The sequence below is a fragment of the Paramormyrops kingsleyae genome, chromosome 14 (genome assembly GCF_048594095.1).
Source record: "Paramormyrops kingsleyae isolate MSU_618 chromosome 14, PKINGS_0.4, whole genome shotgun sequence".
Lineage (NCBI taxonomy): Eukaryota > Metazoa > Chordata > Actinopteri > Osteoglossiformes > Mormyridae > Paramormyrops > Paramormyrops kingsleyae.
Window position 1 is genome coordinate 26596417 of NC_132810.1, and position 27800 is coordinate 26624216.

Sequence of the window (27800 nt, forward strand, 5' to 3'; positions counted from 1 at the left end):
ACGAAGCTCCCGTTCCACCACATCCCAAAGATGCTCTATTGGGTTGAGATCTGGTGACTGTGGGGGCCATTTTAGTACAGTGAACTCATTGTCATGTTCAAGAAACCAATTTGAAATGATTCGAGCTTTGTGACATGGTGCATTATCCTGCTGGAAGTAGCCATCAGAGGATGGGTACATGGTGGTCATAAAGGGATGGACATGGTCAGAAACAATGCTCAGGTAGACCCTGGCATTTAAACGATGGCCAATTGGCACTAAGGGGCCTAAAGTGTGCCAAGAAAACATCCCCCACACCATTACACCACCACCACCAGCCTGCACAGTGGTAACAAGGCATGATAGATCCATGTTCTCATTCTGTTTATGCCAAATTCTGACTCTACCATTTGAATGTCTCAACAGAAATCGAGACTCATCAGACCAGGCAACATTTTTCCAGTCTTCAACTGTCCAATTTTGGTGAGCTCGTGCAAATTGTAGCCTCTTTTTCCTATTTGTAGTGGAGATGAGTGGTACCCGGTGGGGTCTTCTGCTGTTGTAGCCCATCCGCCTCAAGGTTGTGCGTGTTGTGGCTTCACAAATGCTTTGCTGCATACCTCGGTTGTAACGAGTGGTTATTTCAGTCAAAGTTGCTCTTCTATCAGCTTGAATCAGTCGGCCCATTCTCCTCTGACCTCTAGCATCAACAAGGCATTTTCACCCACAGGACTGCCGCATACTGGATGTTTTTCCCTTTGCACACCATTCTTTGTAAACCCTAGAAATGGTTGTGCGTGAAAATCCCAGTAACTGAGCAGATTGTGAAATACTCAGACCAGCCCGTCTGGCACCAACAACCATGCCACGCTCAAAATTGCTTAAATCACCTTTCTTTCCCATTCTGACATTCAGTTTGGAGTTCAGGAGATTGTCTTGACCAGGACCACACCCCTAAATGCATTGAAGCAACTGCCAAGTGATTGGTTGATTAGATAATTGCATTAATGAGAAATTGAACAGGTGTTCCTAATAATCCTTTAGGTGAGTGTATATATATATATATATATATATTAGTGCTGGGCAAGTTAACGCGTTATCGCGTTAACGCAGTACTTTATTAATGCCGACAATTATTTTATTGCGAATTAACGCAGTTTATTATATTAGTAGTAGTATTATTTTGAAAGTCTGTTGCTCGCTGGCTCTGAATCAGAGCATGTGAGCGGAGCGTGAGCGAGGAGCGGAGCCGGCTGAATTTGGTCAGAGCGCGAAGCGGTTTTTTAATTAAGGCTGGAGCGGTCGCTCTGTCTCTCCAATTTCGCTCCGATACCGCTCACACTACGATTCTGAGGCGCGCCCAAATCTACCCAGAATTCATCTGTACAATTATCAAACTGTTACACAAATTGGAACGAGATGGAATTCGCAAAGTATTTCACAAAGGAAACCGATAAATCATACAAGTGTACTATTCTTATCAAACGTATAGATGACAGGGAAAAAAGGCAAACTGTACCACCTTTCTTTGTCTTACTTGCATCAGGAGTGTATAGGACTGCTCTCAGCTGAAGATCGCTATTCACGTTCTAAATAGGATGGGTTTGAACTGGCGATCTTGTGATTACAGGCAGACAGGCTTAGCACACTGAGCCATGGACACAGATACAAGAATCGTTGCTGAAAATGGCAACAATTTCTACCTATATATATTTGAAAAGTAGACCGTCCAAGGTTTCTGAGGGTGTTTTTTTAATGTGTATATGACAAAAACTCGCAGTGTTATTTAAATGATTTGGCGAAATTTCTGTCAGGCGGGACCGCCGACCCCAGAGGGTTAAAATAAAGTGCACAAAACACTACTTTTGAATTCATTATTAAATTTTGCGCACAACATTGCGATTAATCACGATTAATCAGACAAATCATGCGATTAATCACGATTAAAGATTTTAATCGTTGCCCAGCACTAATATATATACACATATATATATATATACACATATTATATATATACACACATACATATATATATATATATATATATATATATATATATACATATATACACATTATATATATACATATATACACATATTATATATATACACACATACATATATATATATATATATATCACGGTAATGACTGTTTAAAAACAAATCCATATACTTTTTCGACTTTTATCCCTTTTCATTCAAAATTCTGAAATTCTGCAAACAAGCAAATATGCCAGACCAACAGATATGATGTTAATGTCAGTATTAATAATAGCATGGACCGAAAGTTTAGAATGCATTGTTCTCTGCTACAGAGTTCCTGTATTGTGGAACTTAACACATAACACACCATAACTATGGCTGCTGGTGCTGCAGTACATGTCGTTTTTATCTGCAATGCTTGTCCATCAATGTGTCTATGCAAGTTCTAAGAATGTCCGGTTGGTGCCCAGGGTAGGCACCATCTGAGCTGGAGATCAGGTTCAGTTCCATGGGAGGGTGACATTGCAGATATGACTTACAAACTTTAACATCGTGGATGCAAACTTCAATCTGTCACCTTACATAGGCTGGTGAGGAGAACTGACTCATTGATGGACTTTGGCTTTGACCTTCATCACAGTTTACACATTGCTTTGTAGCTAGTGAATGTTAGCATACCCAGGGGGGTTGAGCAGTCAGTTGACCCTACACCCCCTCCCCCAGTTTTTTTTTTAAAATTTCTCCCTACTTGGGATTTTTTAGTTCCTCTCCTCCAATGTCATCTGACTTACTTTCTTTCATTTCTTTGCCGTTCCTTTTCCTTGTATTTGTATTCCGTGTTAATGATGTTGACCACGCCCAAGTAAAGCACCTTAGGGCAATTCTGTTATACAAATATAAATTGTATAAACTGAACTGAAACAATTGCTAGTCACTGCCACTAAAAACCGACACGTTCCACATTAAGAGAAGAATTGTTACCAATAAGGCAAGTGTCCTGGTCAGTTAGTTCTGTTAGGGACGCCCGATATAGTGCATGTATAAAACCATGTGTCCAGATATATGGGAGAAATCATGTCCCATACTGTTACAAAACTCTGTAGGTACAGAAAGATTAGCTTTTCATGATCCACCTGGAAAAATGCAATGCATTCAGTGTCCGTCATTTGAAGTACATCAAGAAGTTGTCTTTGCACCTTTCTGAGTCTGTCCCACACTCACAGCAGCACAAGAATATTCATTGGTGTGAGGAAAAGTAGTAAAGATGCCCCAATGTTCTTGATCATTTGAATACAGACAGTGTTATCTTCCTTGTATGACCCGCTCCCTGCCTTCTGGCTGCCTGGTGATTAGAGGGAGCGGTGGCACCGGCTTGTCATCTCCCCCCTGATCCCCGTTTGTGTTTCAGATTTAACTGTATTTGACTCTCCCTGCCGGCCCCTGGAGGATGGGCTCCCCCTTTGAGTCTGGTCCATCCCAAGGTTTCTTCCTTCTAGGGAGTTTTTCCTTGCCACTGTCGCCTATGGCTTACTCACTGGGGGCTTTGGGTGGGGATGCTGTAAAGCGCTTTGGGACAATGTAATGTTGTGATAATGCGCTATACAAAAATTAATTTGTTGTTAGCAATTTATGATCAAGGAGGAAGCCAGGATGAGAATGGGGGTTCTAGTCGGCACCACTAGGGTGATAAGGAAGATAATTGAATAACAATGATCAGAAAGTCTCCATCTTGTCCTGTCCCAGACTCCTCACAGTCCAGGGGGTCACTCTTTATATGTAAATTCACTCAACACCTACACACAGCACCTTGTTGGGGAGGGTCTTTTGGGGTATGGGGGGGGGGGGGGGGGTAAAAAACTATCCTTAATTTGTATCTGAGCTGCCTTTCAGTACCCGGTGTATGTCTACACTGTAATACATTATATTATTTCTTACTGTTCAATAAATGACTGTTTTACTGAAACTGCGGAGACTCTGCAAGTAGATTCCTTACAATTGGATTGTGAGGACATGTAGCTTCCTTTGAACCTTTTTTATGCTCATTTTAATAGAAACTCTAGGCATGCTGACAAAGCAGATGTCATCTGAATTTAGCCTAATAGTAATATATTTGTATATAACAACATATTTCTATGTACTACTGTGTGATTCTTATATAATTATATGAATTATTCATAGGCTTGAGCAAACAAAAAGGTTTTTAACTTGTTTTTGAAATCTAGGATAGAGACAAACAGATAAATGTCACTGGGGAGGGAGTTCCAAAGCCGGGGAGCTAAGCAGGAAAATGCACAGTTACCATAACCATAGTGTTTGGATGGGGGGGATGAGGAGAGAGCCAGAAGAGGAGGATCTAAGACTGTGGGGATCCTGGTAGGGGAGAAGCAGTTCAGAAAGATAAGATGGGACTTGGTTGTTGAGAACTTTGAATGTAATTTAAAGTGGATACATTCTTCTGCAGCAGTGGTTCCCAAACTGGGGGCACAGAGGTATTGCGGGGGGGCGCACCAATGGGATAGCCTCAGGGGCATGTGCCACCCTAAAATTCTCTCTTCACAGACTGGACAATTAAACAAATAAAGCAGTGCAACATTACAGTAACTAACAATAAATAAACCACTAACCTACATTTATTTAAACTTTATTTTACCAGGTAAATTAACTGAAAACCAGTTCTCACTGCTTTACGTGATATTCAGGAGAAATAGATAACGCATCGGAACTTCCTAGGATACAAACGTGACGTTCTTCAGCCAAGTTGTGTCGTCACGGAGGCTGTTCCAGTTTATTCAGCCGGCTGAGCGGTGCTGTACGATCTGTCTTAAGTAGTCTTGCTCTTGCAAGGTTTTTGTACCATGTGACATGGTGATGCGTGATGACATTTTGCAGCGCCGGACAAAAATAATCTAACCATATCATGAAAAATGAGGTTTAACATGAAGTGCAGGGAGACTATCAGTTAATGGGTATGATTTAGTGTTGTTTTGTGCTATAGTATAGGCTGAAACCTACGGTTATCAAAAACAAAATGCGGTAATCGTGAGAAACTTTCATTTGTGTACGCCAATGAATATTAACAGAAATGTTAAATCTGCATTTGCATAATTTCAAACTTATGCTGGACTTTTATTTTTTAATTGATTGCTCTTTTTTCTCCCACAGTGGTGAAATTGCACCATTTGTATTTTGTAATTGCATTTGTTTCGCTCAATTAGAAAAGGGAGTTGTATTTCAAATAAAGTTTAAATCTGAACCTGTGTAGTTTGAATGGGGGGGCTCAATAATGTTCCTATCTATAAAAGGGGGGCCCTGCAGAGAAAGTTTGGGAACCACTGTTCTATAGGGAGCCAGTGAAGGCTCTGAAGTATGGGAGTAATGTGTTGGTAGGAATGAATGTGGGAGAGGAGGTGGGCAGAGTTTTGAACTATGTATTTGGAGTTTATGGATTGATTTACCAGTAATACCAGCCAATAATGAATTGCAGTAATCTAGAGATAAAGCTAGAGATAAAGGAATAAATAAGGGACTCGGCAGTAGAGTTGGGCCCACAGGAAGTGCCTAAGTCAGGCAATGTTGTGAAGATGGAAGTAAGCTGTTAATGTATAATAAATGTAAGTTAAGTTGTGTTAAATGTTTGGCTTTCTGAACTCTACAATACTGCATTTGGCCACGTAAAGGTGCTTGACTTAATATAACCCTCCAGAGTAAGCAGCAAAAAATGGAATTAAAAGCACTTATGCCAGTGGCAGAACACACTTAAGGGTCATTTACAAGCAACATGCCCATATTTTGGTATTTCTCCACCCAAAGCGAATATCTAGCCTTAATGCACATAAACCCCTGATGTCAATCAATTGGAGAATATGCTTAAGTGAAAAAAACATGGAGCCATGTGCTTTTTTCCCCCACTTACGGGCATGGGAGAATCGAACCCACAGTGTGTATTTGGCCTAAGTGCACGCAAACCCCAGACTCGATAGTAGAATATGCTTAACTGAAATGCACATAGAAGAATAGACCCCTCTGTACAGCCATGTAAAATATTACAACTTCCTATGACAATTAGGAAACTAACTACACTGCATAATTATATAACCTGCATATAATGAAAGATGGCTGATTTACTTAGAATAGCAACTATTGCAATCTTTGTAATACATAAACTATGTAATGGTGTCATGTTTTCCCAAGGAAATTTACTACAACATAAACTACAAAATGCTTCCTGTTCATACTACATTCAATATTTTTCCAATTACTGTCAAATCAGAGAACTGGCATCATATCACGGTAATCTATAAATTTGGTCATCTTTGAGCAAGGCATACGTATATTTTCATAAAAATATTCCTCTTATCACTGAAGACTGGAGAGCCAAGATCATTTGGTAGAATAAACTTTCAGATGTTTATTTTGGTCAGGATTGCGGGGTGGGGTCTGAAGCCTATACCAGGAAGTAGAGCTGGGCGATATGGCCTAAAAATAAAATCTCAGATTTCTTTCACAATAAATCCGATTTTCGATTTTAATCGATTTTCCCCTCTCCTACTGAAAATCAAACTACAGATGACAAATAAATGGTTCAAAACAAGTTTTAACTTTATTTTGTTTTTTTTTTTTTTTACTTTAGAGTTAAAGTGCAATCTGACAAGCCAAAAAAGATGCTTGTAAGGGAGATGGCAGACCACGCCATTGTAAACACTTTTAGAAACTTGTAAAAACCTTTAGCATGTTAATGAATCCAGGCTTTTCCACAGTATGTATGGGCACCGTGTCTTTTGCAATATACACCACCGTTCCCCAGTCTTATCATATAGCACACAGTTCGAAAACATGTCAGGGATGGTTGCTTGCTTAACTTGGGATGTTGTGCTGGTGCTGCAGGTATTTTCATTTCGCTGGGAGCTGCACTTCTCCCACTCTGTGGTGTGCCTCTGTTTTAGGTGCTGGAATAAATTTGTCGGGCTGCTTCCTTTGGTTGCAACAGTTTTTAGACAGACTTTGCAACGAGGATTTGTTTGGTCTGTGTGCGACAGCGGAAAACCGAACCAATTCCATGTTGTTTGTGAATCCGCTACAGTATTTGGGTGCGCCGCGCTAATTTACCTGTGAAGAACGGTGCGTCGCATTAGTTCCGCTAGGGCTGCACGATTTATCGATTTGAAATCGAAATCGCGATTTGAAACAACGTGATTAGCAAGTTGCAAAAATCGCAATTTAGGATATACATTATACAGCATGTCGGACCTAGTGTTTAAAACTGCTGTGAGAATAGTTTTACAAATTCATGCTGTGCTCCCTGTGTGACAGTCATTCTCACCAATCAGAAGTGGCCCAAGAAGGCATAGCGTATAGGCCCACAAACAGCAAACACGTGAAACCCAAGGAAAATGTTACATTCGCGGTGCAGAAAAATACTGATTCCACTACTGAGATACAAGTGAATTGCCTTCCTATTTCATCGTCCAAGATTGTTTCAGAAAGGTCCTATCATCAATAGAACCGGTGAGTTCCTTTTAAACACCAGCTGCAATATACTTCAGTGTATCATACCTTTTGTTTTTCTTAATAGGCAATAGCATCAGTGTACCGCTAACCCATCAAAACAACAATGCGACAGTCAGTAATTCTCACAGCAGCGGAGTCGGTGACCTCCAAAAATGCCGTAAAAACCACAATACATATGTCATATGTTTTTGTGCTTATTAAATTTAAGTGTTTCCAAAGATTAATCCCACAACAGTAATAAAATAAAAGTCTTGCTTTAACATAAATACTAAAAAAATAGATCGCTTTAATCGCTATTACAGTTGGGTATGGGCACGTGATCTTATTTAGAAAACATACAAAAAGATGCATATAATATTTAATCATTCGTTTTGTATTTGTCTGAGTAACAAAGCAAAGGAATGATAAGCTGCTTCAGTCGAAAACTGCATTTTACTTCTCATTTAAAATAAAATGCAGGGTTGGCAACTTTGGTCAGCTGCATGGAGTGAGATTTTTAAATAGTCTGTAGGGTTTGCAAACTGCCGTAATGTTTTTGATGCAGCTAATTTTAAGTTCAGAATGGAATATAGATTTGCCGTAAGATTTCTTGCGTGAGTCTGAAAGAGTTTGCAACCATGAACACATACATTTTTTGTTTCACCTGAATTGATTTGTATAGAAAATAATCGTATACAGTTCTTAAAAAGCGGAAACTTCGACCAACATAAAGTCACCAATAAACGACTTCTATTTATTCAACATTTTATAAAATGCATACTACGTTCAAAAATTTCCGGCTTTACGGTTTCAGGACAGAACAGCCACTCTGTTATGAACATTACATTTTTTTTTAAGTGTTATTAGTGTTAATAACAGCAGCTAACAACACAATAGCGCTAACAAAAGGGCTGCATACACCGAAGTAGTTCTTGCTTGTTCATTGGCGTGGGAAAAGGCGGTTCTAGTGTTATTAGGAGGGTAATAAGCGTTACCAGCAAGATCGCTATTTTTCTTTTTGCTGCAATTGTTTTCATTATTACTTTAACTTGACACATCACATCTTTAAATTCTCATACTTGCATTAGAATATAGACCAGTTAATACTGATGCTATCTCATGCTGCGTCATACGTTTTAAAATTACTACACACTGAATATTGTACTGAAGCTTGACATAAAAAAATCTAATCGCAAATCAAATCGTAATCACAATTTGTCAGAAAAATCGCGATTCGATATTTTCCCCAAATGTGCAGCCCTAGTGCTCGCGTGTAAAATAAGTAATAAAATCGATTTTCATAAAAACACATCGTCCTGAACTGTAAATCCCAATTAATCGATAAAACCGATTTATCGCCCATCTCTACCAGGAAGTAACAGACACAAGGCTGCACAGACACATGGTGCACCTCAGTTATAATGTCAGCTGTAACAGGCTACACACAAACAATCACACACTGCTTGAAAACCACAGTGCCTATCTTTGGACTGCGGGGGGGAAAAAACAACACATTACACAACATACAAACACACACAGTACAACCTAGGAGGGGTGAAGTAACAGGGCTATCCACCCAATAACGTGGCATTTTCCTTCAAAAGCAGGTCATAAAGGTACAACAAAATAAATGTTATTGTGCCATCTTGTGGATGTTAACTGAATAGCATTCTAAGAAATTGCAGTTGGAATTCAATAACGAGCATAGGAAATGTTAGTCGTGAATATGAACTACTTGTGAACACATGCCTGTCTGGGTTGATAGGGTGGACTGAGAGTCCCACTTTGAGTTGAGTGAAAGCCTTGCATTGAAAGATCAACCTTTGGGATAATCTCTCTATTTTAATGTAATCACACATAAAATTATGTTCCTATGATAAATCAGCATTAGCAAAAGGCTTATATTGCCAAAAAGCATATTTGTTTAAATCTGGGGGTGGGGGGCATGCAAATTCATTAAATCAGATTTGGGAGGTGGGCAGCTTTACAAAAAAAAAAAATGGTTACAATATTACATTCAGCTAAATTAAGTTACCTATAATGTGATAATTAATTCATAAAAGATAAACCACATTCTGCACAATCTCCTTAGGGCATTTTTAATATACCGTATTTTCCGCACTATAACGCGCACTGCATTATAAGGCGCACCGTCAATCAGTGGTCTATTTTCAAACTTTTTCCACACACAAGGCGCACCGGACTTTAAGGCGCTTTAAGCAAAACAAAACAGTCAGATAAGCCAGTCAACGAAAATTTATTTTACATCACGTGTTCACAATGACTGTCAACATTGTTCAAATGTTTATGAGCGTCTTCACTACTCTTTAACACGTAAAAAAACAAGAGTCTTATACCGCTAAATCAAAAGTCAGCCTATTAACAATAACTCAAAATTGAACACTTATAATACGGTCCTATACCGCTAAATCAAAAGTCAGCGTATTCATAACAACTCTTGAAATTGTTAATTTATAACACGTGAAGCACTACACAATACACTCACTTTTCAATACTAAAACATTCAAATCGCTTCGAGTTCAGTATGCACAACAGAAATTAATCCACGTTTAAAGCGCACTGGATTATAAGGCACAGTTATTTTTTAAGAAAATCAAAGGCTTTTTAGTGCGCCTTATAGTGCGGAAAATACGGTACACTAGCATGGTATACATTGTGATAATATGAACATGAAATTCCATATGAAATTCCAAATTCTTATACTGCCACCATGCCTTACCTCTTAGGTTCATTTGGTGAGCTGGTGTGCCATGAGCTTCTTCTCTGCTCTTGAAGCAGGAAATTGTTATATCCTTGAATGTGCACCAATATTGCTTATAGCCCTTAAGTGTTAGTTTCTTTGGCCTGAAAATGTATCAGAACTCCATTATGCCACTCCCAGAAAATTACCACAATGCACTAAACATTAGGAGTCCTTTGTATTTTTCTTATCTGATGTAACCATAATTTAAAGGCAACATATCAGATAGAATACAACATTGATGTTTTATTACTGTTATCAGACAGAGAAGCAATCAGAAAAAAAGAGTTGTTTTACTCCCATTCATGACGAGCTAGGTTTGTAACCATTTCTTGCTGAGAATAGGTACCTTAACATGTATCTAAACATAAATGCTTGTAACTAAAATTTTAAAAAAGTAAATATAGATGGAATCCATGCACTAACAACACTTGGACTTGTATTTTTTGTCAACCTACTTGAACACTTTGACATAGTCCGCAAGTTCAGGTATGGATGTTATATCACCCTGTAGGAATAACAGAACAAATGTTGGTCACAGGAAGGGTACCATTATTTTATAGTACTCTGCTCTATGTATATTTGTTTACTTCCTATTAAAAACAATACTTTTTCCTGATATTCTGATAAGTGGTAATGTGTTATGATTTCCATGGCCCCCACTGATAGAAACTTGCAAGCAACACGTAATGCATATTAATAACTAAATATCTCAAACTAATGTAAAAGTAAAAAAAAATAAGACAAGAAAAGAGTCAGGAGAAAGTCAGACTTGTTTATCCATGGGTGACCGAAAAATATTCTTACCAGTGTATTTGAGGTCTTCCCCCCCTCTAGTGTGATCTCCAGGTCTGACAAGGCTGCATCTACCTCATCCACATCCTTTTCACTGTTATTCATGTGATTGTCCGATGACATGATAGACAGCTTGTTGATGTGGTACTGTTTGTAGAGAACAAATCTTTCAGAGAAATCAATCGCTCATTTAAATACTAAGATAAAGATCAGGGGCCGGTTGCACAAAACTCCTTAAGTTTTCCCCTTAAGTATGACACTTAAGGTTTAATTTCTCCTTAGCTAAGGGATTTATTTAAGGGTGTTGCACAGAACCCCTTAAAAGGTTTCCTTAGTTAAGGAAAAACATTAAGGGATTTACAACATCGAAAGATGTTTTACAGAAGTAAAATTGTCCCATTTCCAAGGAGACAGTTCATATGCTTGCACTCGTGCCTGCTTGTGATACCCGTTATCACCTCACAAAGTTGCTCACAAAGTAAAAAAAAATGTGAGAAAAGAAGAAAAGAAAGCCAAATTGGTCAGAGGAGGAAAAGATTATACACTGCTCAAAAAAATTAAAGGAACGCTTTGAAAACACATCAGATCTCAATGGGGGAAAAAATCATGCTGTATATCTATACTGATATGGACTAGGTAATGTGTTAGGAACGAAAGGATGGCACATCGTTTGATGAAAATGAAAATGATAAACCTACAGAGGGCTGAATTCAAAGACACCCCAAAAATCAAAGTGAAAAAATGATCCAGTAGGCTGGTCCATTTTGCCGAAATTTCATTGCAGCAACTCAAAATCGTACTCAGTAGTTTGCATGGCCCCCACCTGCTTGTATGCATGCCTGATAATGTCGGGGTATGCTCCTAATGAGACGACGGATGGTGTCCTGGGGGATCGCCTCCCAGACAGTGTTAATTTTGACAGCAAATTTTGATTTAGTTTTAGTCATAGTCTTTTGACGAAAATGTCATTTAGTTTTAGTCATAATTTAGTCATCTAAATTGTTTTTGTTTTAGTCTAGTTTTAGTCGACTAAAAATCATAGGATTTTAGTCGACTAAATCTACAATAGTTTTAGTCGGCTAAAATATAAAGTGTAAACAGTAATCCATGTTTTAGTTTCCCTTGTATTTCTGAAGATGAAATAAAAACGTTATCAATTTGTAATGGAATGGTATTAAGGTTTAAATGTGCAATACACATTGGTATAGATTTTACTCATTGTTTGAACCAGCAGCATATGACTTTCCTTATGAAAATGAAATAGCAAATGAAAGTAGCAGTGCAGAGCTAAAGCAATACAAAAATTAGAGAGATAAAATAAGAAAAACAAGAAATAAATACAATTTTATCTTTATTTCAACTGTTGAAACTCAGTGTCAAAGAAAAAGTGCAAAGAAAATGGCATCAGGGATCATGCTCTGTCTAAACATTTACAATTCACAAAAAAAATAAAATATATATATATATATATATATATATATATATATATATATATATATATATAAAAATAATATATATAAGGGTGGTCCAAAATTAACAACTTCACACAGCTTTCCCTCCACAACCCTAATTTTATTCTTCCCCTTATTACAAATGTGTCTGCCAAATTTTATTATGATTGGTCATTATTTACAGGTCGCTCAAGCTGGTAGTAATGCAACACTGCAACAGCTATATTGTATTGTGTAATTGTATGCAATAAAACAAGGAAAACATGCAGTAAACAGAATTAGAATTTCCATGAGTGAAAAAGAACAGAAGAAACATGTCAAATTAGCTGATACTATCTTGGATTCAGGTTGTCTGGACTCTTACTGTTATATATTGTCCCATAACGTTCTAATGTTCTTTATCATCAGTGTCGCACTGTTGCTGTCCCGACTCCGTTTTCAGAAGGGTAGACTTGGCGCAGGTTGGATATTTCTTTCTGTGTCTTTCAACCAAACGTAGGAGATACTGCTTCTGCTCCTCGTTCTTGGTCAGGGATGAATTGTATTGCTGCATCAATGCAATGGCGCTCTCTGCACAATCATTCACGACCTTCATTTTTGACGCTGCTGTTTGAAGTTCCTGGTACGAAGGGTTGTCATTCCATTCTCTTGGGTCTTTAGCCAAGAAATTTTGCGCCTTCATCTTCCCATTTAATGACAGTACATCAAAGATTGCAGCAGTCCTTTGTGTTACACAACTCGCTAAACCATTGGCTGACAATGGCTCGGGTGGACTGTCAAGACGTTTCGCGGACTCATCGGACACCGGAATTTGGAGGTTTGCCACCATCTGTGTTCTCACATCTGCCCCAATTCTGTCATCGAAGAAAGACAGCCCAATGAGAATCTCTGAGAAGTACCAAAGGTGTCGACTAAATGTATCTCTGGCAGCCTTCGCAATTGTTTTGTTTGGATAAGTCATAAGCGACTCCAGAAGCTGCATGTCATTCAGTGGTGCCTGTCTAGCAAGGGGAGCTTCATGCCAAAACCGGACATAGACAAGGCTCACGAAAAGGGCTAGCTCCTTCACACTGTTTTTCTCTTTGCTAGTCAAAGTGAACTGATGCTGGAACAAGAACAACTTGAGACTGTAGATTGCTTTTGCCATCCATCGTGCTTGATGTAATGCTCCGGGTGCTCTGAAGGAAACTTCCACAGGATAGGCACCACCCAGGAAAATCACGCAAAGATTGATGAGTTCCTCGTAATCTTCTCTTGGTTGTGACTCTTCCAGGGCAACCTTACAAAAATGCACCATCTCAGCTCGAAGGACAGCAGTACCTGAATCAAACATGTCATCAGAAGCAGTCTCATATTCATACTGGTCAATGTGTGGCCAGTTAGTCTGAAACCTTTTAAATAGGGCAACATCTGGCCCTCCTGTTGGCCCAAACAGTGCCCGAAAGATACTGGCAAGCACCAGCTCCATGACATGATGCCTGCATGCCACCCAAGCCATCTCACGGTCAAGCGAATGCTCGATGAAAGTACAGGCACCGTTCTTCAAGCCAGTATTACTGGCAGTGGTATCGAATACCAGCCCATGTATCTGCTGACGAATGCCCCATTCATCGAGGGTGGTTAAACACGCTTCAGCCTGTTCCTTACCAGTGCCACGGCCTATTTTTGGCACTCCCAATAGCATCTCTTCCCCACCACCTGTAACCAGCACTGCAATTCTATCCACTTTGTGTTTGCTCCCACTAATGTCAGGAACAATCTTTCCATCCCAGTGAAGGAGAAGAGGAGTACTGCGAATGAATACCTGCTCCACTGTTGCCTGCTTTTCACGGTTTCTACATCGGGAACGTCTGATAGAACTTCTGGATAGCGTCACGCTGCTAATGTCATGGCCAAGTGCCTTTGCAACAGCTCCAACGACATATGTGGCTCCTCTATCTGGTATGTTTACCCGATCCAGTGCTCCAGCCACGTCAGGGTCATCCAGAATGTTGACCTTACGACGCTTTGGCCCAGTTTTGCGATGTGGCGTGGACATCTCAAATTCTTCATCTGAAGAAGTGGATGATGATAATGAACTGTTGCTGTGGATGTCACTTTTCTCTTCTACTTTGCTTGATAATGCTACTTTCTCTGCATAATCCTGCTGACGCTGTTGTCTGGCTAATTTTCTTTTTTCTTTTCTAAACAGCGTGACATCAACCCCTGACATACTGCACGACAAAACATCATTGCGCTGCTTGATGAGAAACTGCCTGTCTTCTTCATTTTTCATTGTAATCAGTGCATCACTTGTGGCAATATCAAAAAGACGCTGTAGACGACTAAGGAATTCCTCCTGGTTCTTTTTGTCCTGTTCATTGCTTCTCTTCCGGTTCTTTTTAAGCTTCACATAGTCATCATGGAGCTTCGTGAGGATACGAACTCCGGAATCAATCCTCTGGTATGGAATGCTTGCTCTCTGCCACAACTGGATAACACGTGACACAGACCTTGATGCTGCTTCTTTAAATGTTAGATTCTGTTCAGTGTGAAGGAACATCAAAAGTCGAAGAGCGGAACCGTTAGCAATAGCCGTGAGAGCGAACAACCACATACATGGGATTAAAATGGGTGGCAAGGAATAAAAAATAGCTTTATTCGCTGATGATGTAGTGTTATTCCTAAAACAATTAAACGCCTCTCTTCCAGCACTTTTAGACCTGATCGATCAATTTGGAAATATATCGGGTTATAAAGTGAACACATCAAAGTCATCGTTGATGCTGCTTAATAAAGATAGCTGTCCAAATACATCACATTTATTTACCTTGAAACTATCACCCAGCTTTACATATTTGGGTATCAAAATTGTTCCCCAATTAGAAGATATAGTTTCTACAAATTATAATATTATAATGGAATTAACATCTAAAGATCTGGAGAGATGGTTATCTTTACCAATTTCATTGATAGGAAGGATAAATATTTTGAAGATGAATATTTTGCCTAAATTTATGTATTTATTCCAAAATATCCCCTTGGCGCCACCAGCGGGAATGTTCTCAAGGATTAATTCATTACTCAGGAAATTTATTTGGAACAAGAAATGCCCTCGAGTTCGTCTTTCTCTTCTCTACCTTCCATTTGACACTGGAGGGCTGAAATGTCCCAATCTGTACTGGTACTATTTGGCTGCACAATTAAGAACAATAATGTTTTATTTTTCATCAGGAAATAAACCATCCTGGGTGGATATGGAGTCATGTGGTTTTGCGTTACCTTTAAACTTGTATATATATTCAGATAAGTTTGAACAACTGAAAACAGTCACTAAGCATCCCATAGTTTGTAATATGATTGGAGTATGGTATGAAGTTAGAGAGTACATGAAAATAGCTGGCTCTATATCCCAGTATAGTCCCATTTGGGGCAACACATTATTCAAACCAGGTACGAAGGACTCAGGATTCCGGTTGTGGGTTGAAAAGGGATTAAGCAAAATTAGTGATCTTTTTGAGGAGGGAACGTTGATGTCGTTTGAGCAGATGTCTACTAAGTATAATATTCCAAGAAAACACTTCTTTAAATACTTACAGATAAGGAGTTTTGTTCTTTCTAGGCAGAACCAATCACTAATCTTGCCAGTACTTTCTCCTTTAGAGGAATTAATTACTAAGAAATACAATAATAAAGGATTAATATCAGTTTTTTACAACTGGCTTGTATCAGGGTCTACTGAATCATCATTACCGAAACTTGAATTATGGAAGATGGGATTGAATGAGGATATATCTGAGGATGAATGGAGACAAGTCTGTAAAAATTCGCAGACACAGTTAGGGAGCGCTAGTTTAAAATTACTTCAATACAATTGGTTGATGCAGACCTACATAACTCCTGTCAAACTAAACAGGTTTAATAAAAATATTCCTGATACATGCTTTAAATGCAGAGTGGCTCAAGGTTCATTTGTGCATGGTGTTTGGAAATGTAATATTATTAGAAACTTTTGGGTGGAAGTGATTAATATTACAAAGATAATTGTATCCTTGAATATTCCCCTAGATGCGAAAATGATTTTGTTACATATATATCCGAAGAACCTTAAACTAAATCCTCAGCAGCGCAAATTCATAGATTATGTTATATTACAAGCTAAAAGAATGATAGCTCTTAGCTGGAAAAGGCCTGATCCGCCATCTATTGGAACTTGGATTAATGCCATGTCACAGTGTATGGCTATGGAAAAAGTAACATATTTTATTAAAAACAAAATGGATGTATATGAAGAAATATGGAAGCCGTTTAATTACTACATTAACAACAATAATATTGGTCATTTATTACAAGGGGTGTAACTATGTATAATGTATGTTTGTTTTTGTTTCGTTTTGTTTGGTTGGAAAATGTAACTTTTATGTGTAAAATATAGTACTGTAGATTTGGTTTTTGGGTACCTTGCGATATTTGTTTTGCGTTTAAGTTGTTTCCTGTAAGAGGATTCTGTGTATTTCTATAGGGGAGAAGAGAGTGATGTTCTCTTGTTGGGGTGGGGAATAATTGTGACGAAATGGAAATGTGTTTCTCTGTTACCTGTCTTGCTTAATTAAAAACAATAAACACATTGTTCAAAAAAAAAAAAAAAAAAAAAAAAAAAAAAAAAGTCGAAGAGCGTCTCCGTTGGTTGGTAGATGCGACCCGGACAGCTGATCTGTACCCTTTCCTAGCAGCCAAACTTCAGCACTGCTTCTAGTTTGTGCCATTACTGTCCTAAAGTGTCTTAAAATAACTCACAGCCACTGATGAAAACTTCAGATTTAGCAAAGATCAGTAAATAATCACTATTCACTATACTGTGACGAAGTTTTAACTCAATAGTACAATTTGCATGTTTTTGCGCAATACCAAATAAACAATTTCAAACCTGGCTGATAGTTAGTATGAAAACACAACAATGAATAGCTATTTAATTACGAATGGTGTTTCTAATCACCAGTTTTACCCAATGAGCTTGCAATTAAAGAGATGATAATTTTTTCATTTGATTTTACCCTGGAATTTTGGCAAATTGTCTTAATCTGAGTCCACAACAAACTTGTGGGACCTTGAGCGACCTCTAAATGTAGTTCAATTTGCTCCATATTTACATCATATCTTTACTACATCTGATAGAACATATTTAAACTTGTGGAGGTGGGTTTTAATGAAATTCAAAATTTTCCATAGTGCCGTGGACCGCCCTAATATATATATATAAAAATTACCCAGTGAATACGCTGAGCTACAGCTCGTTAAACTAACCAGAGTTGCTGATTGTTGCACCTGACCAAAGGTAGTCATGACATGGATTTTATTTTTACATTCTGCTGGAATTTTAGTGCTAACGTGACTTTAGCAAGCTTACATGCGTGTGGATTTCAGGATGACTCGCTTGCAAGTGACGCTTCAAGTGCGTTGTGTTTTTACCGGTGATGGTGGCTCCACATGGCTTACAAAGCATCTTGTTTTCTGTAATATTAAACTGGAAATGTGTCCATACGTCTTCTCTTCGCTTTCTTCCTGGCACTGACATATTGTCGTGTAGGTTTCATGAAAAACAGCCTGTTTCAAACCGGGTGCTTATGATGATCGTCTATCAATCGCCTACAATTATGTGCATCTGAGCGTATTACCGCTCTCGGGAGTTCTGATTGGATGTCTTTTCAAGTCGTCCCGCTTCAACAAAGTTCTGATTGGATCTCGTCTTTGACAAATATTTTAGTCTCCGTTTTTATTCGCTGACAAAAATGTCAATAACTTTCATCATAGTTCTAGTCTTTGAGCATATTTTTTTATTTAGTTATCGTCTCGTTTTTGTCAGAGAAAAAAGGTCATTAACTAAAACTATGACGAAAATTTTTCGTCAACGAAATTAACACTGCTCCCAGATCTGAACCAGGGCATCACTGAGCTCCTGGACAGTCTGAGGTGCAACCTGGTGGCATCGGATGGACTGAAACATAATGTCCCAGAGGTGTTCCATTGGATTTAGGTCAGGCGAGCATGGGGGCCAGTCAATGGTATCCATTCCTTCATCCTCCAGGAACTGCCTGCATACTCTCGCCACATGAGGCCGGGCATTGTCGTGCACCAGGAGGAACCCAGGACTCACTGCACCAGCGTAGGGTCTGACAATGGGTCCAAGGATTTCATCCTGATACCTAATGGCAGTCAAGGTGTCGTTGTCTAGCCTGTAGAGGTCTGTGTGTCCCTCCATGGATATGCCACCCCAGACCATCACTGACCCACCACCAAAATGGTCTTGCTGAACAATGTCACAGGCAGCATAATGTTCTCCGCAGCTTCTCCAGACCCTTTCACTTCTGTCACATGTGCTCAGGGTGAACCTGCTCTCATCTGCGAAAAGCACAGGGCACCAGTGGTAGACCTCCCAATTCTGGTATTCTATGGCAAATGCCCATCGAGCTCCACGGTCCTGGGCAGTAAACACAGGGCCCGACGTCCACTAGTGGGACATCGGGCCACCCTCATGAAGTCTGTTTCTGATTGTTTGCTCAGAGACATGCACACCAGTGGCCTGCTGGAGGTCATTCTGTAGGGCTCTGGCAGTGCTCTTCCTGTTCCTCCTTGCACAAAGAAGCAGATACTGGTCCAACTTATGGGTTAAGGACCTTCTACGGTAGGGTGCATCAAACCCCCATTGATTTTCAAAATGTTTTTGGCTGTATAATAAAATATGTTCTACCGGATGAAAAAATAATTTGGGCAAAATTTCGTTAATTTTGATTAACATCTACCAGGTCCACATCTAGATTGAAAATATGAAAAATAATGATAAACGCAAGAAAAACGAAGGTACTTCAGAAGTTCACAAATATATTTTAAATGCACAAATTAAATTATTAAATTATTGTGATACATGTCTGATGTCTGATATAGTTGATACAGGTGTATAGGGCATAGGCCTACTGTTACAGAGCAATACTTCCAGCAGCAATATAATAGCAATATACTTCTGGGCAAGTATAATAGTATGTCTATCTTAAGAACTGATAGTGAACATCAAGAAGACTGATATATCGATGGCACCTGGGAAAAACCGCGTAAGTGCACTATAGTATGGCGCAATCCGCGTAAGTGAAAAATGGGCGGGAACGAAACTAAAGCAACTAAACAAAACCACATCCATTTCATATCATGCAATTTTCGCGTAAGGGACATCAGTCTGTGCTGTGATTTGGAAGTGAGTAGCTTGTGAACGTGGACGAGGCTCAGATTTTAGCACCAGTATTTTCAGTATGTTCACAAGGGCTCTCAAATCTAGGTCACGTTTTACTTCCACCATTTAGAAAAAACGTTCCCCTGTAAAATTGACAAATTGTTGGATACGCGGTTTTTCCCCGGTGCCATCGATATCCACTATTAACCACTTTAAATACTAAAACATGAAATCATTAATGCTTGCAGTATAACTATTCCAAAGTATGAATTATTGCCGTTATTTCAGAATTTCATGGCTGTTGTGGACCCGGTAGAACTTATCCAAATTTCAAATTATTTTGCACAGTGTGTTTTTAGTACAGATAGAACATTTTTTTTATATAGCCATGAAAATATTTTTCACTTGGGGGGTTTGATGCACCCTATTCTACGGCCCTGTTCATCTCTCCTAGAGTAACTGCCTATCTCCTGGAATGTCCTCCATGGCCTTGAGACTGGGCTGGGACACACAGTAAACCTTATGACAATGGCACATATTGATGCACCATCCTGGAGGAGTTGGACTACCTGTGCAACCTCTGTAGGTTCCAGGTATCACCTCATGCTACCAGTAGAGACACTGACTGTAGCCAAATGTAAAATTTGTGAAAAAAAACTGTCTGAAAAGATGAGGAGGGAAAAATGTCAGTGGCCTGTTAAACCACTCCTGTTTTGGGGGTCGTCTCATTGTTGCCCCTCTAGTGCACCTGTTGTTAACTTCTTTAACACCAAAGCAGCTGAAACCGATTAACAACCCCCATTGCAACTTAACGGACTAGATCAATATCCCAGAAGTTAAACTGACTCGATGCTATACTCTGATTAAAAAGTGTTCCTTTAATTTTTTTGAGCAGTGTACTTTTGGAGGAACACAATAAAATAAAGAACATATTAAAAAGTAAATTTGATCCGCAAATAACAGCAAACATAAAACAACGAATGTGGGAGGAAATTGCAATGAAAATTAATTCAAGAAGTCTACATTGTGCTACAACGTTCAACAGACAGGCAATGGCGTTTGAAATTCGGTGAATGACACAGCACACCGTTGACTTGTGGACATGAAATACATCACTTATTACAGCCCGGAACGAGCCCATAGCATAAAACCATAGAGCAATCATTAATTGCAACGCAGTTGTGATGGCACACCTTCGGATTGTGGAGTGATCCAACTGTGGACGATCGGAAAAATCAAATTCACTGCCGGTCAAATTTATAAAACAAAATCAAATCGTATCTAAGGGGTTCTCCCGGTCGCCGAAAACTCTTTTTGTTGTGTGTTCATTTTCGTTATTTATTATCATAAACTCTGCTATGTTGCAGTTAAGGTATGGTTAGAGGTACCTTACTTTTTTCCCCTTAGTTTGGTTGCTAAGGTCTTAAGTATAAGACCAAGATAAGGAGAAAAACAAATACTTAAGAGAAAAATTTAAGGAAACCTTAAGCAGGAAACTTAAGGGTGTTTTGTGCAACCGATTTTATTTTAAGGAGACCTTAACTCGGACTTTTAGGAAAATCTAAACTTAAGGTGTTTTGTGCAACCGGTCCCAGAAATTTTTCAGCAGACATTTTTATAAATATTTTCATTGTTTTTTTTGGCTAGTGCAGCATTTTACAAGTCTTGCTGGAAATGTAACTGAAGAAAGTTTGAATTTGAAAAAAGCAAACAGTATAAGTATTATTGAGAATAAAACTCAAAAACATTTGTAAAACATGTTAAATGGCCCTGGAAAGGCCATTTATTACTGTACTTCCAGTATAAATGTCAGTGGAAGTTCAAAGCTACAAATGTATAAAACTTGTTTTGACATACTGTATATGAAAACACAGATAAAAAGTGACAAAATTCTTGCCAGAATTAATGTGCAGTATGGTCCATCCCTCTTACCTGCAGGGCAGCAAACATCATCATCTCCTCCTCAGTGCACTCGATGTCTTCCAGAAGAATGGCCCACTTGGCCTGCTCATATAACTGGTTTATCCGGATGGCATCATACTGTATAATCAAAGTCATGTCGCATAATATGATGAGACTGAAGCTATTTTTTGTGACCCACATTAATAAATATGGTGGAAATATTAATATTATTAGTAGCATGAACTGAAGGTCTAGGCTGAGTATAGAGAGTGTCTAAGCTATCTTCCTTGTATGACCCGCTCCCTGCCTTCTGGCTGCCTGGCGATTGGAGGGAGCGGTGGCACCGGCTTGTCATCTCCCCCCTGCTCCCCGTTTGTGTTTCAGATTTAACTGTATTTGACTCTCCTTTCCGGCCCCTGGAGGATGGGCTCCCCCTTTGAGTCTGGTCCCTCCCAAGGTTTCTTCCTTCTAGGGAGTTTTTCCTTGCCACTGTCGCCTATGGCTTACTCACTGGAGGCTTTGGGTGGGGATGCTGTAAAGCGCTTTGAGACGATGTAATTGTGATAATGCGCTATACAAAAATAAATTTGTTGTTGTTGTTGTCTAACAGATGTAAATCAGAGTTTACAGCCAGTATAGTTTGCTGATGCAAATCAAAATTGCAAAATTCACCCTAATAAGATCAGTATAAATTTCAAGCCCTGTGTGACTAAAACTAGAAAGCAAGAGTATACGAAAAGTACAATTTTCATACACAAACAGTATGCTTACTTAAATACTACCATACTCATAAATTCTGAGAAAATTAGCAAAATATAAAAGGGGAATGACAAATCACATACAGATAATGCACTAGTACACGTACAACAAAAATAAAAAAGCAACAACAACAAACTACTACTACCTTGGGATTGAGGTCAAAAAAACTGTGGTATTTAAACCGCAACAGAAGCACTTCATTCTCCTTCACATCCTGTTCCATCAAAGATCTCGAGGAGTCCAGCCATCTTTAGGCAAAGAACAAATAAATGTTAATTTGTATATGACAGTTTGTACCATGCTGGCACATGCAGGTAATTCAATTAAATGAACTTACCCTTGATTAATCTTTGCTTTGTCCAAGAAACTCTGAGGCTTATAGAGTTTGACTAAGATGTCAGGTGAAGATATGGGCTGGCTAACAGCCAGGATGCTGGGATTCCCCTCAGACAGAGGGCTGTCTCCAAACCAGGCAGAAGTTGGAGACAATGGGCTTCCATCACGGGAATCGTATGTAGGAGTCATGGTCTTGCTGTAAAGCCCAGGACTGGAGTAGATACTCCCTAAAAGCAACAAACAAACAAACAAAAAAATGTTAAACACATGCATATAGGGCTAGCCGATAAACAAAAATCAATAACCAAAATATTTTAAAACATTTGCCTTAATAACAATAAATGTAAATACTTTTTTAACCACATGCAGAATTTAGAATATCATCTCAGAGAAAACAGTTTTACAATACACATATGATAATGTTTTAAAATGAGACTCTATATGACCTGATCTATTAAGGCTAGGACTGCTCATGCCTCTTCATCTCTATGCAGGACATAATTCATGGAGACCAGAGAACAACAGAACACTACAAAAACATTTATTGGCCATTTTAAGAAAACAAAAACTTAAAACATTTTTTGTGCAATCACAATAGTTTATTTTCAAAAACATGGATGTGATTTAGGGATGGCACGGTGTTCAACATACTGCTTTAATTTTGAAGGTGAAGAGTGAAGTCGGGAAAACGCAGAACGTAAGTAATTATGGTACAAATCAGTGCAACATTACAGTAAATAACAATGAATAAACCACTAACTTATGTGTACTGTTAGAGCAGAGGTAACCAACAGGCGGACCGCAGGCCAGGTCCGGACCCAGAAGCTATCCTATACAGACCCGGACCGATAGCCAAAACATTAAGTTATTTAAAACCTGACGGGGACGCTTCTATTTTAACTGCCGCAGCGTTTGTAGTCTTTTCGGTAGTGGTTCAGCAGTAGAACTGCTGTTTCCCACACCAATGAACGTCAAACGCCTTTAGACCGCCAAGCAAGACGTAATTTGGCTTATGCAGCCCTTTGTCTGCGCTAATGTGCAACTGGACCTCTTTAAATTTTAGTTGAATACCCCTGTGTTAGAGCATTTACGTAATTTAGTTAAACTTTATTTTACCAGGTAAAATTACCTGAAAACCAGTTCACTGCTTTACGTGCTTTTCGGGAGAAACAGCAGATAACACATCGGAACTTCCTGGGATACAAACGTCATGCGTGTAACTGAACTCTTTGGCCAATAAGGACAAAGTTGTGTTATCACGAAGGTGGTTCCAGGTTGTGCAGCCGGCTGAGAGGTGCTGCACAATCCATCTCAAGTCGTCCTGCTCTTGTGAGGATTTTGTACCATGTGACATGGTGACGCATGGTGACGTTTTGCAGCGCCGGACAAAAAATCTAACCATAATTTGGCATTTTTTTGAATAAGAGTTTTTTGTTTGGTTTAGATACTTTTCTACCTTAGAATTTTAAAGTTTTTAAGAGACCAAGAATAGAGGCAGATAAATGCATGCGTACCATTCCATTTTGGTCTCATTCTGCTAGACCTGTCACTTGTCCAAAGAAAATTTCAATCAATTCTATGGTGAAAATCAGGGGTTATGGTCATCTAATTCTTAATACGGCCCATAATAATAAACAATCTGAAAATATCTCTGAGCTCATATCTTTATAATAATGCATAATATGACTAAAAAAAAACACCTTGAGTTAAGATTTTCCTTAAAGTCCGAGTTAAGGTCTCCTTAAAATAAAGTCAGTTGCACAAAACACTGGAGTGTTTTGTGCAACTGTCTCCTCCTTAAGGTTTCCTTAAAATTTTCTCTTAAGTATTTAAGTTTTTCTCCTTATCTTGGTCTTATACTTAAGGAATCCCTTAACAGTTACACAAAAGACCTTAGCAACCAAACTAAGGAAAAAAAATTAAGGTACCTCTAACCGTACCTTAACTGCAACATGGCCAAGTTTATCATAATAAAAAACAAAAAAGAACGCATCCCAAAAAGTGTTTTCCGCGACCAGGAGAACCCCTTAGATACGATTTAATTTTGTTTTATAAATTTGACCAGCAATGAATTTACAGGGTTCTTACACCTTTTCCAACTTCAAATTCCAGCACTTTTCAAGCACTTTCAAGGTGCATTTTTATGCTTTTCCAGCACCTAACAACCGCGGTAAATTACGTTTATATATGCTGTATGTACTTTTTCACATTTAAATCCATTGTGCTATTAAAAAAAAACACAATATGACATTTCAACTTAAATTGTTGAATACTTTCGCGTGAATTACACGATCAATAACAAATTGGCAAGGAAGTGCCCTTTAGACTGTTATCGTGCATTCCATTTGCCCTAGGAACTCGGATTCCGAGTTTCGAAGCCGGAAGTGATGACATGCGCGCTCCCATTTCTCGGAGATCCGAGAAATATCTCGGATAACGCAGAGGATCCCGAGTTCAGAATCGAAGATGGCTGCGCCCTTTATCAGCAGAAGGGAAAGTTGTAGCTTTATCCTGTTTAAGCACTACTTCTCATTTGTGGCTCATTAAATCGGTCGCACACACTATATCGTCCAATTTATGTGTGGACGTGTTGCTACGGAGTTTTATACGTGAAGCACCGCGCGTAATGTGTTATCAAGTGATATTGGTAACAATGGCTACAAATTAACCGTTCTAGAATTGGATTTCATGATTAGTCGGATTATTTGTCGGATTTAAGGTAGTTCGGGCTAATTGTAAGTGAACGAAGATAAAGGCCATTTAAACTGAGGTACCTTAAATCCGACAAGTTGTCCGGCTAAGCAAAAAATCTTGCTTTTTCCATATGGATCCATGGTATTGCTACTATATCCGACTCGGTTTTCCCGAGTTTTTAGCGGATGTGACGTAATATCGGAATCCGAAAATCGGATCCCGAGGCAAATGGAATGCACGATTACACCACTACAGCCACAAGCGCTGACTCGAGCGGAGTTATTTTCGTTACGTGCAAAATGCATTTTTAGCTAAAAGGAAAACTACTCCGTAAGATAACGAATTATTATGAAAGCAATGCAATTTCAAATTCAAGCAGGTTCAAGCACATTGTCCAAAATCCAAGCACTTTTCTAACCTTGAAAACACTATATTAAAAATCAAGCATTTTCCAGGATTTCCAGCACCCGTACGAACCCTGAATTTATGATTTGTCCGATCGTCCATAGTTGGATCACTCCACAATCCGAAGCTGTGCTCTCCCAGCTGCGTTGCAATTAATGATTGCTCTGTGGTTTTATGCTACGGGCTCATTCCGGGCTGTAATAGGCAATGTATTTCATGTCCACAAGTCAACGGTGTGCTGCATCATTCACCAAATTTATTTTCTAACACATTATGTTGCAGTCTAAATCCAAGTGTCATAGAATGTTAAGCCTGTTTCACGTTGAGCCTAGCTCACTAACTAACCATAGCCTATAACGTTACCCACCGTTACAGTCTACTTTATATCTATACCTTAAATACTTTAATGTGTAATAACTTGTTGAAAGATGATGAGCAACTTATGTAGAGAGATCTATTTCACTGTAAGCAACAAAGTCTAACGTTAACAGTTCCCTCAAGTCATGTTAGTCATTTAACCGATCAGATGTTGTAAGTTAACGTCAAAATACATAAAACAAAGCAACCTGCACTTTACCTTTGAAAAGAATCGTGGATGTTGTGAGGGAGATGAGAGAGAGAAAAGGAGGGTTATTTTGCAGGACGACTTTCACTATAACTAACAGAATCATTGATATCTGTTGGCTCACTGGAATCATTTTCTTTTTGTGCTACTAACAAGCAACCAATCCAATGACAGCTGCTTCTGCCTCCTTTTCGATTTTGCAGAAATGCAGACATTTCATTATCATTAAACAGATTCATCACTCGCACTGCTACGCCCTTATTCAGGTGTTGCTTTTCTACTAAATTTTGACTATACGAGTGAGGTACGCTGATTGAGACCGAGCATGGGAAATGATTACCCAAAATTCTTCAGCGAGAGAGAGAGAGTTCATTAAGGCTCAGTTGTGATTACGTGACACTAGGCAGACTAGGTGTATACGTAATACTCGTATTGCAAAGACATAGCTTGTTTAAAATGTAAACATTTTGCTTGTCTTGCAAAACACTCGCAAACCAAAGTTCAAAGCATGCTGAAAAGTAAACCCAAATCACTATGCAGGCTCAAAAAATATCGCAAATGGTTCACAAAGCATTGTTTTGGCCATTACTACCAAACAGGATGAGACAGAACAACAAGTTGTTTTAGTCATCATTGAAAAAACACCGTTGCTGGCATTCTTCCTATCGTTTCTTAATTCCCTGTGGATTATTACTGCTGGGATTTCTCATAAATTCAATATTACCATGGACTTTCCTTTTGGATTTCGCTGGATTACCCTTATTGAACAGGTTGCTTTGGACTTACCTGCTCTCCCAGTTTATTACAATGTTTTTTTGACGGTTTTGTCTGTTGTCTGCCTACAATCCCTATTACATTTTGTCACTTGGTAATTAAATGCCCCATTTTCACGGCTTTGTGCTTGTGTTCCATTGTTGATCTACACAAGTAGCAGCAAAGAAAGTAACATTATTTTAGTGTCGCCGGCAACATATTTTGTCAAATCATATCAAACCTTCATGGAGTATTTGACATATCATTAGAGGAAAAAATGAAAAATATCATTGTTCTACCGCCCAGCCCTATCATAATGTATCTTTCTTCCCAAGCAGTTACTATATTTACTAAATTTATTAATTCTGTGGACCTACTGAACTACTGAAGGAATAAGTAATGAATAAGTGAAATACTGATTTCATGTTTGTTCATCATTAATGAATTGTGATGCATCTCTGTCACTTCTGAAGCTCCAGTGTTTCCTGTGAGAACCAAACTGCTTGGTAGCAAGTGAACTTTCAAATTACAGATATCGCCGAAATAATAATTAGAATAAAATAATCAGAAGGAAAACATCACAAGTTTAATGTTACGCAAATTCTTTCATCCCAAGCAGTTGGTATATTTTTTACTATATCTGTTAATTCAGTTAACCTCTGAACTACTGAAGGTACTACTAAGGAACTAAACTAATTGGAAAGAAAACTCCACATGTTAAATAATGTTT

General features: G+C 38.7%; 1 protein-coding gene across 3 annotated transcripts in view; it reads right to left on the reverse strand.

The window, feature by feature from the left end:
• LOC111838303 (fermitin family homolog 2) overlaps nucleotides 1-27800 on the reverse strand; it is a 114336-nt gene that overhangs the window by 15171 nt on the left and 71365 nt on the right. For all 3 annotated transcript variants that reach the window (XM_072698900.1, XM_072698898.1, XM_072698899.1), the window contains 6 exons: nucleotides 22655-22880; nucleotides 22463-22565; nucleotides 21589-21696; nucleotides 11017-11151; nucleotides 10668-10717; nucleotides 10189-10313 (listed from right to left, as the gene is read on the reverse strand). In XM_072698900.1, coding sequence (XP_072555001.1) covers nucleotides 10189-10313; nucleotides 10668-10717; nucleotides 11017-11151; nucleotides 21589-21696; nucleotides 22463-22565; nucleotides 22655-22880 — 747 coding nt within the window. The remainder of the gene's footprint in view (nucleotides 1-10188; nucleotides 10314-10667; nucleotides 10718-11016; nucleotides 11152-21588; nucleotides 21697-22462; nucleotides 22566-22654; nucleotides 22881-27800) is intronic.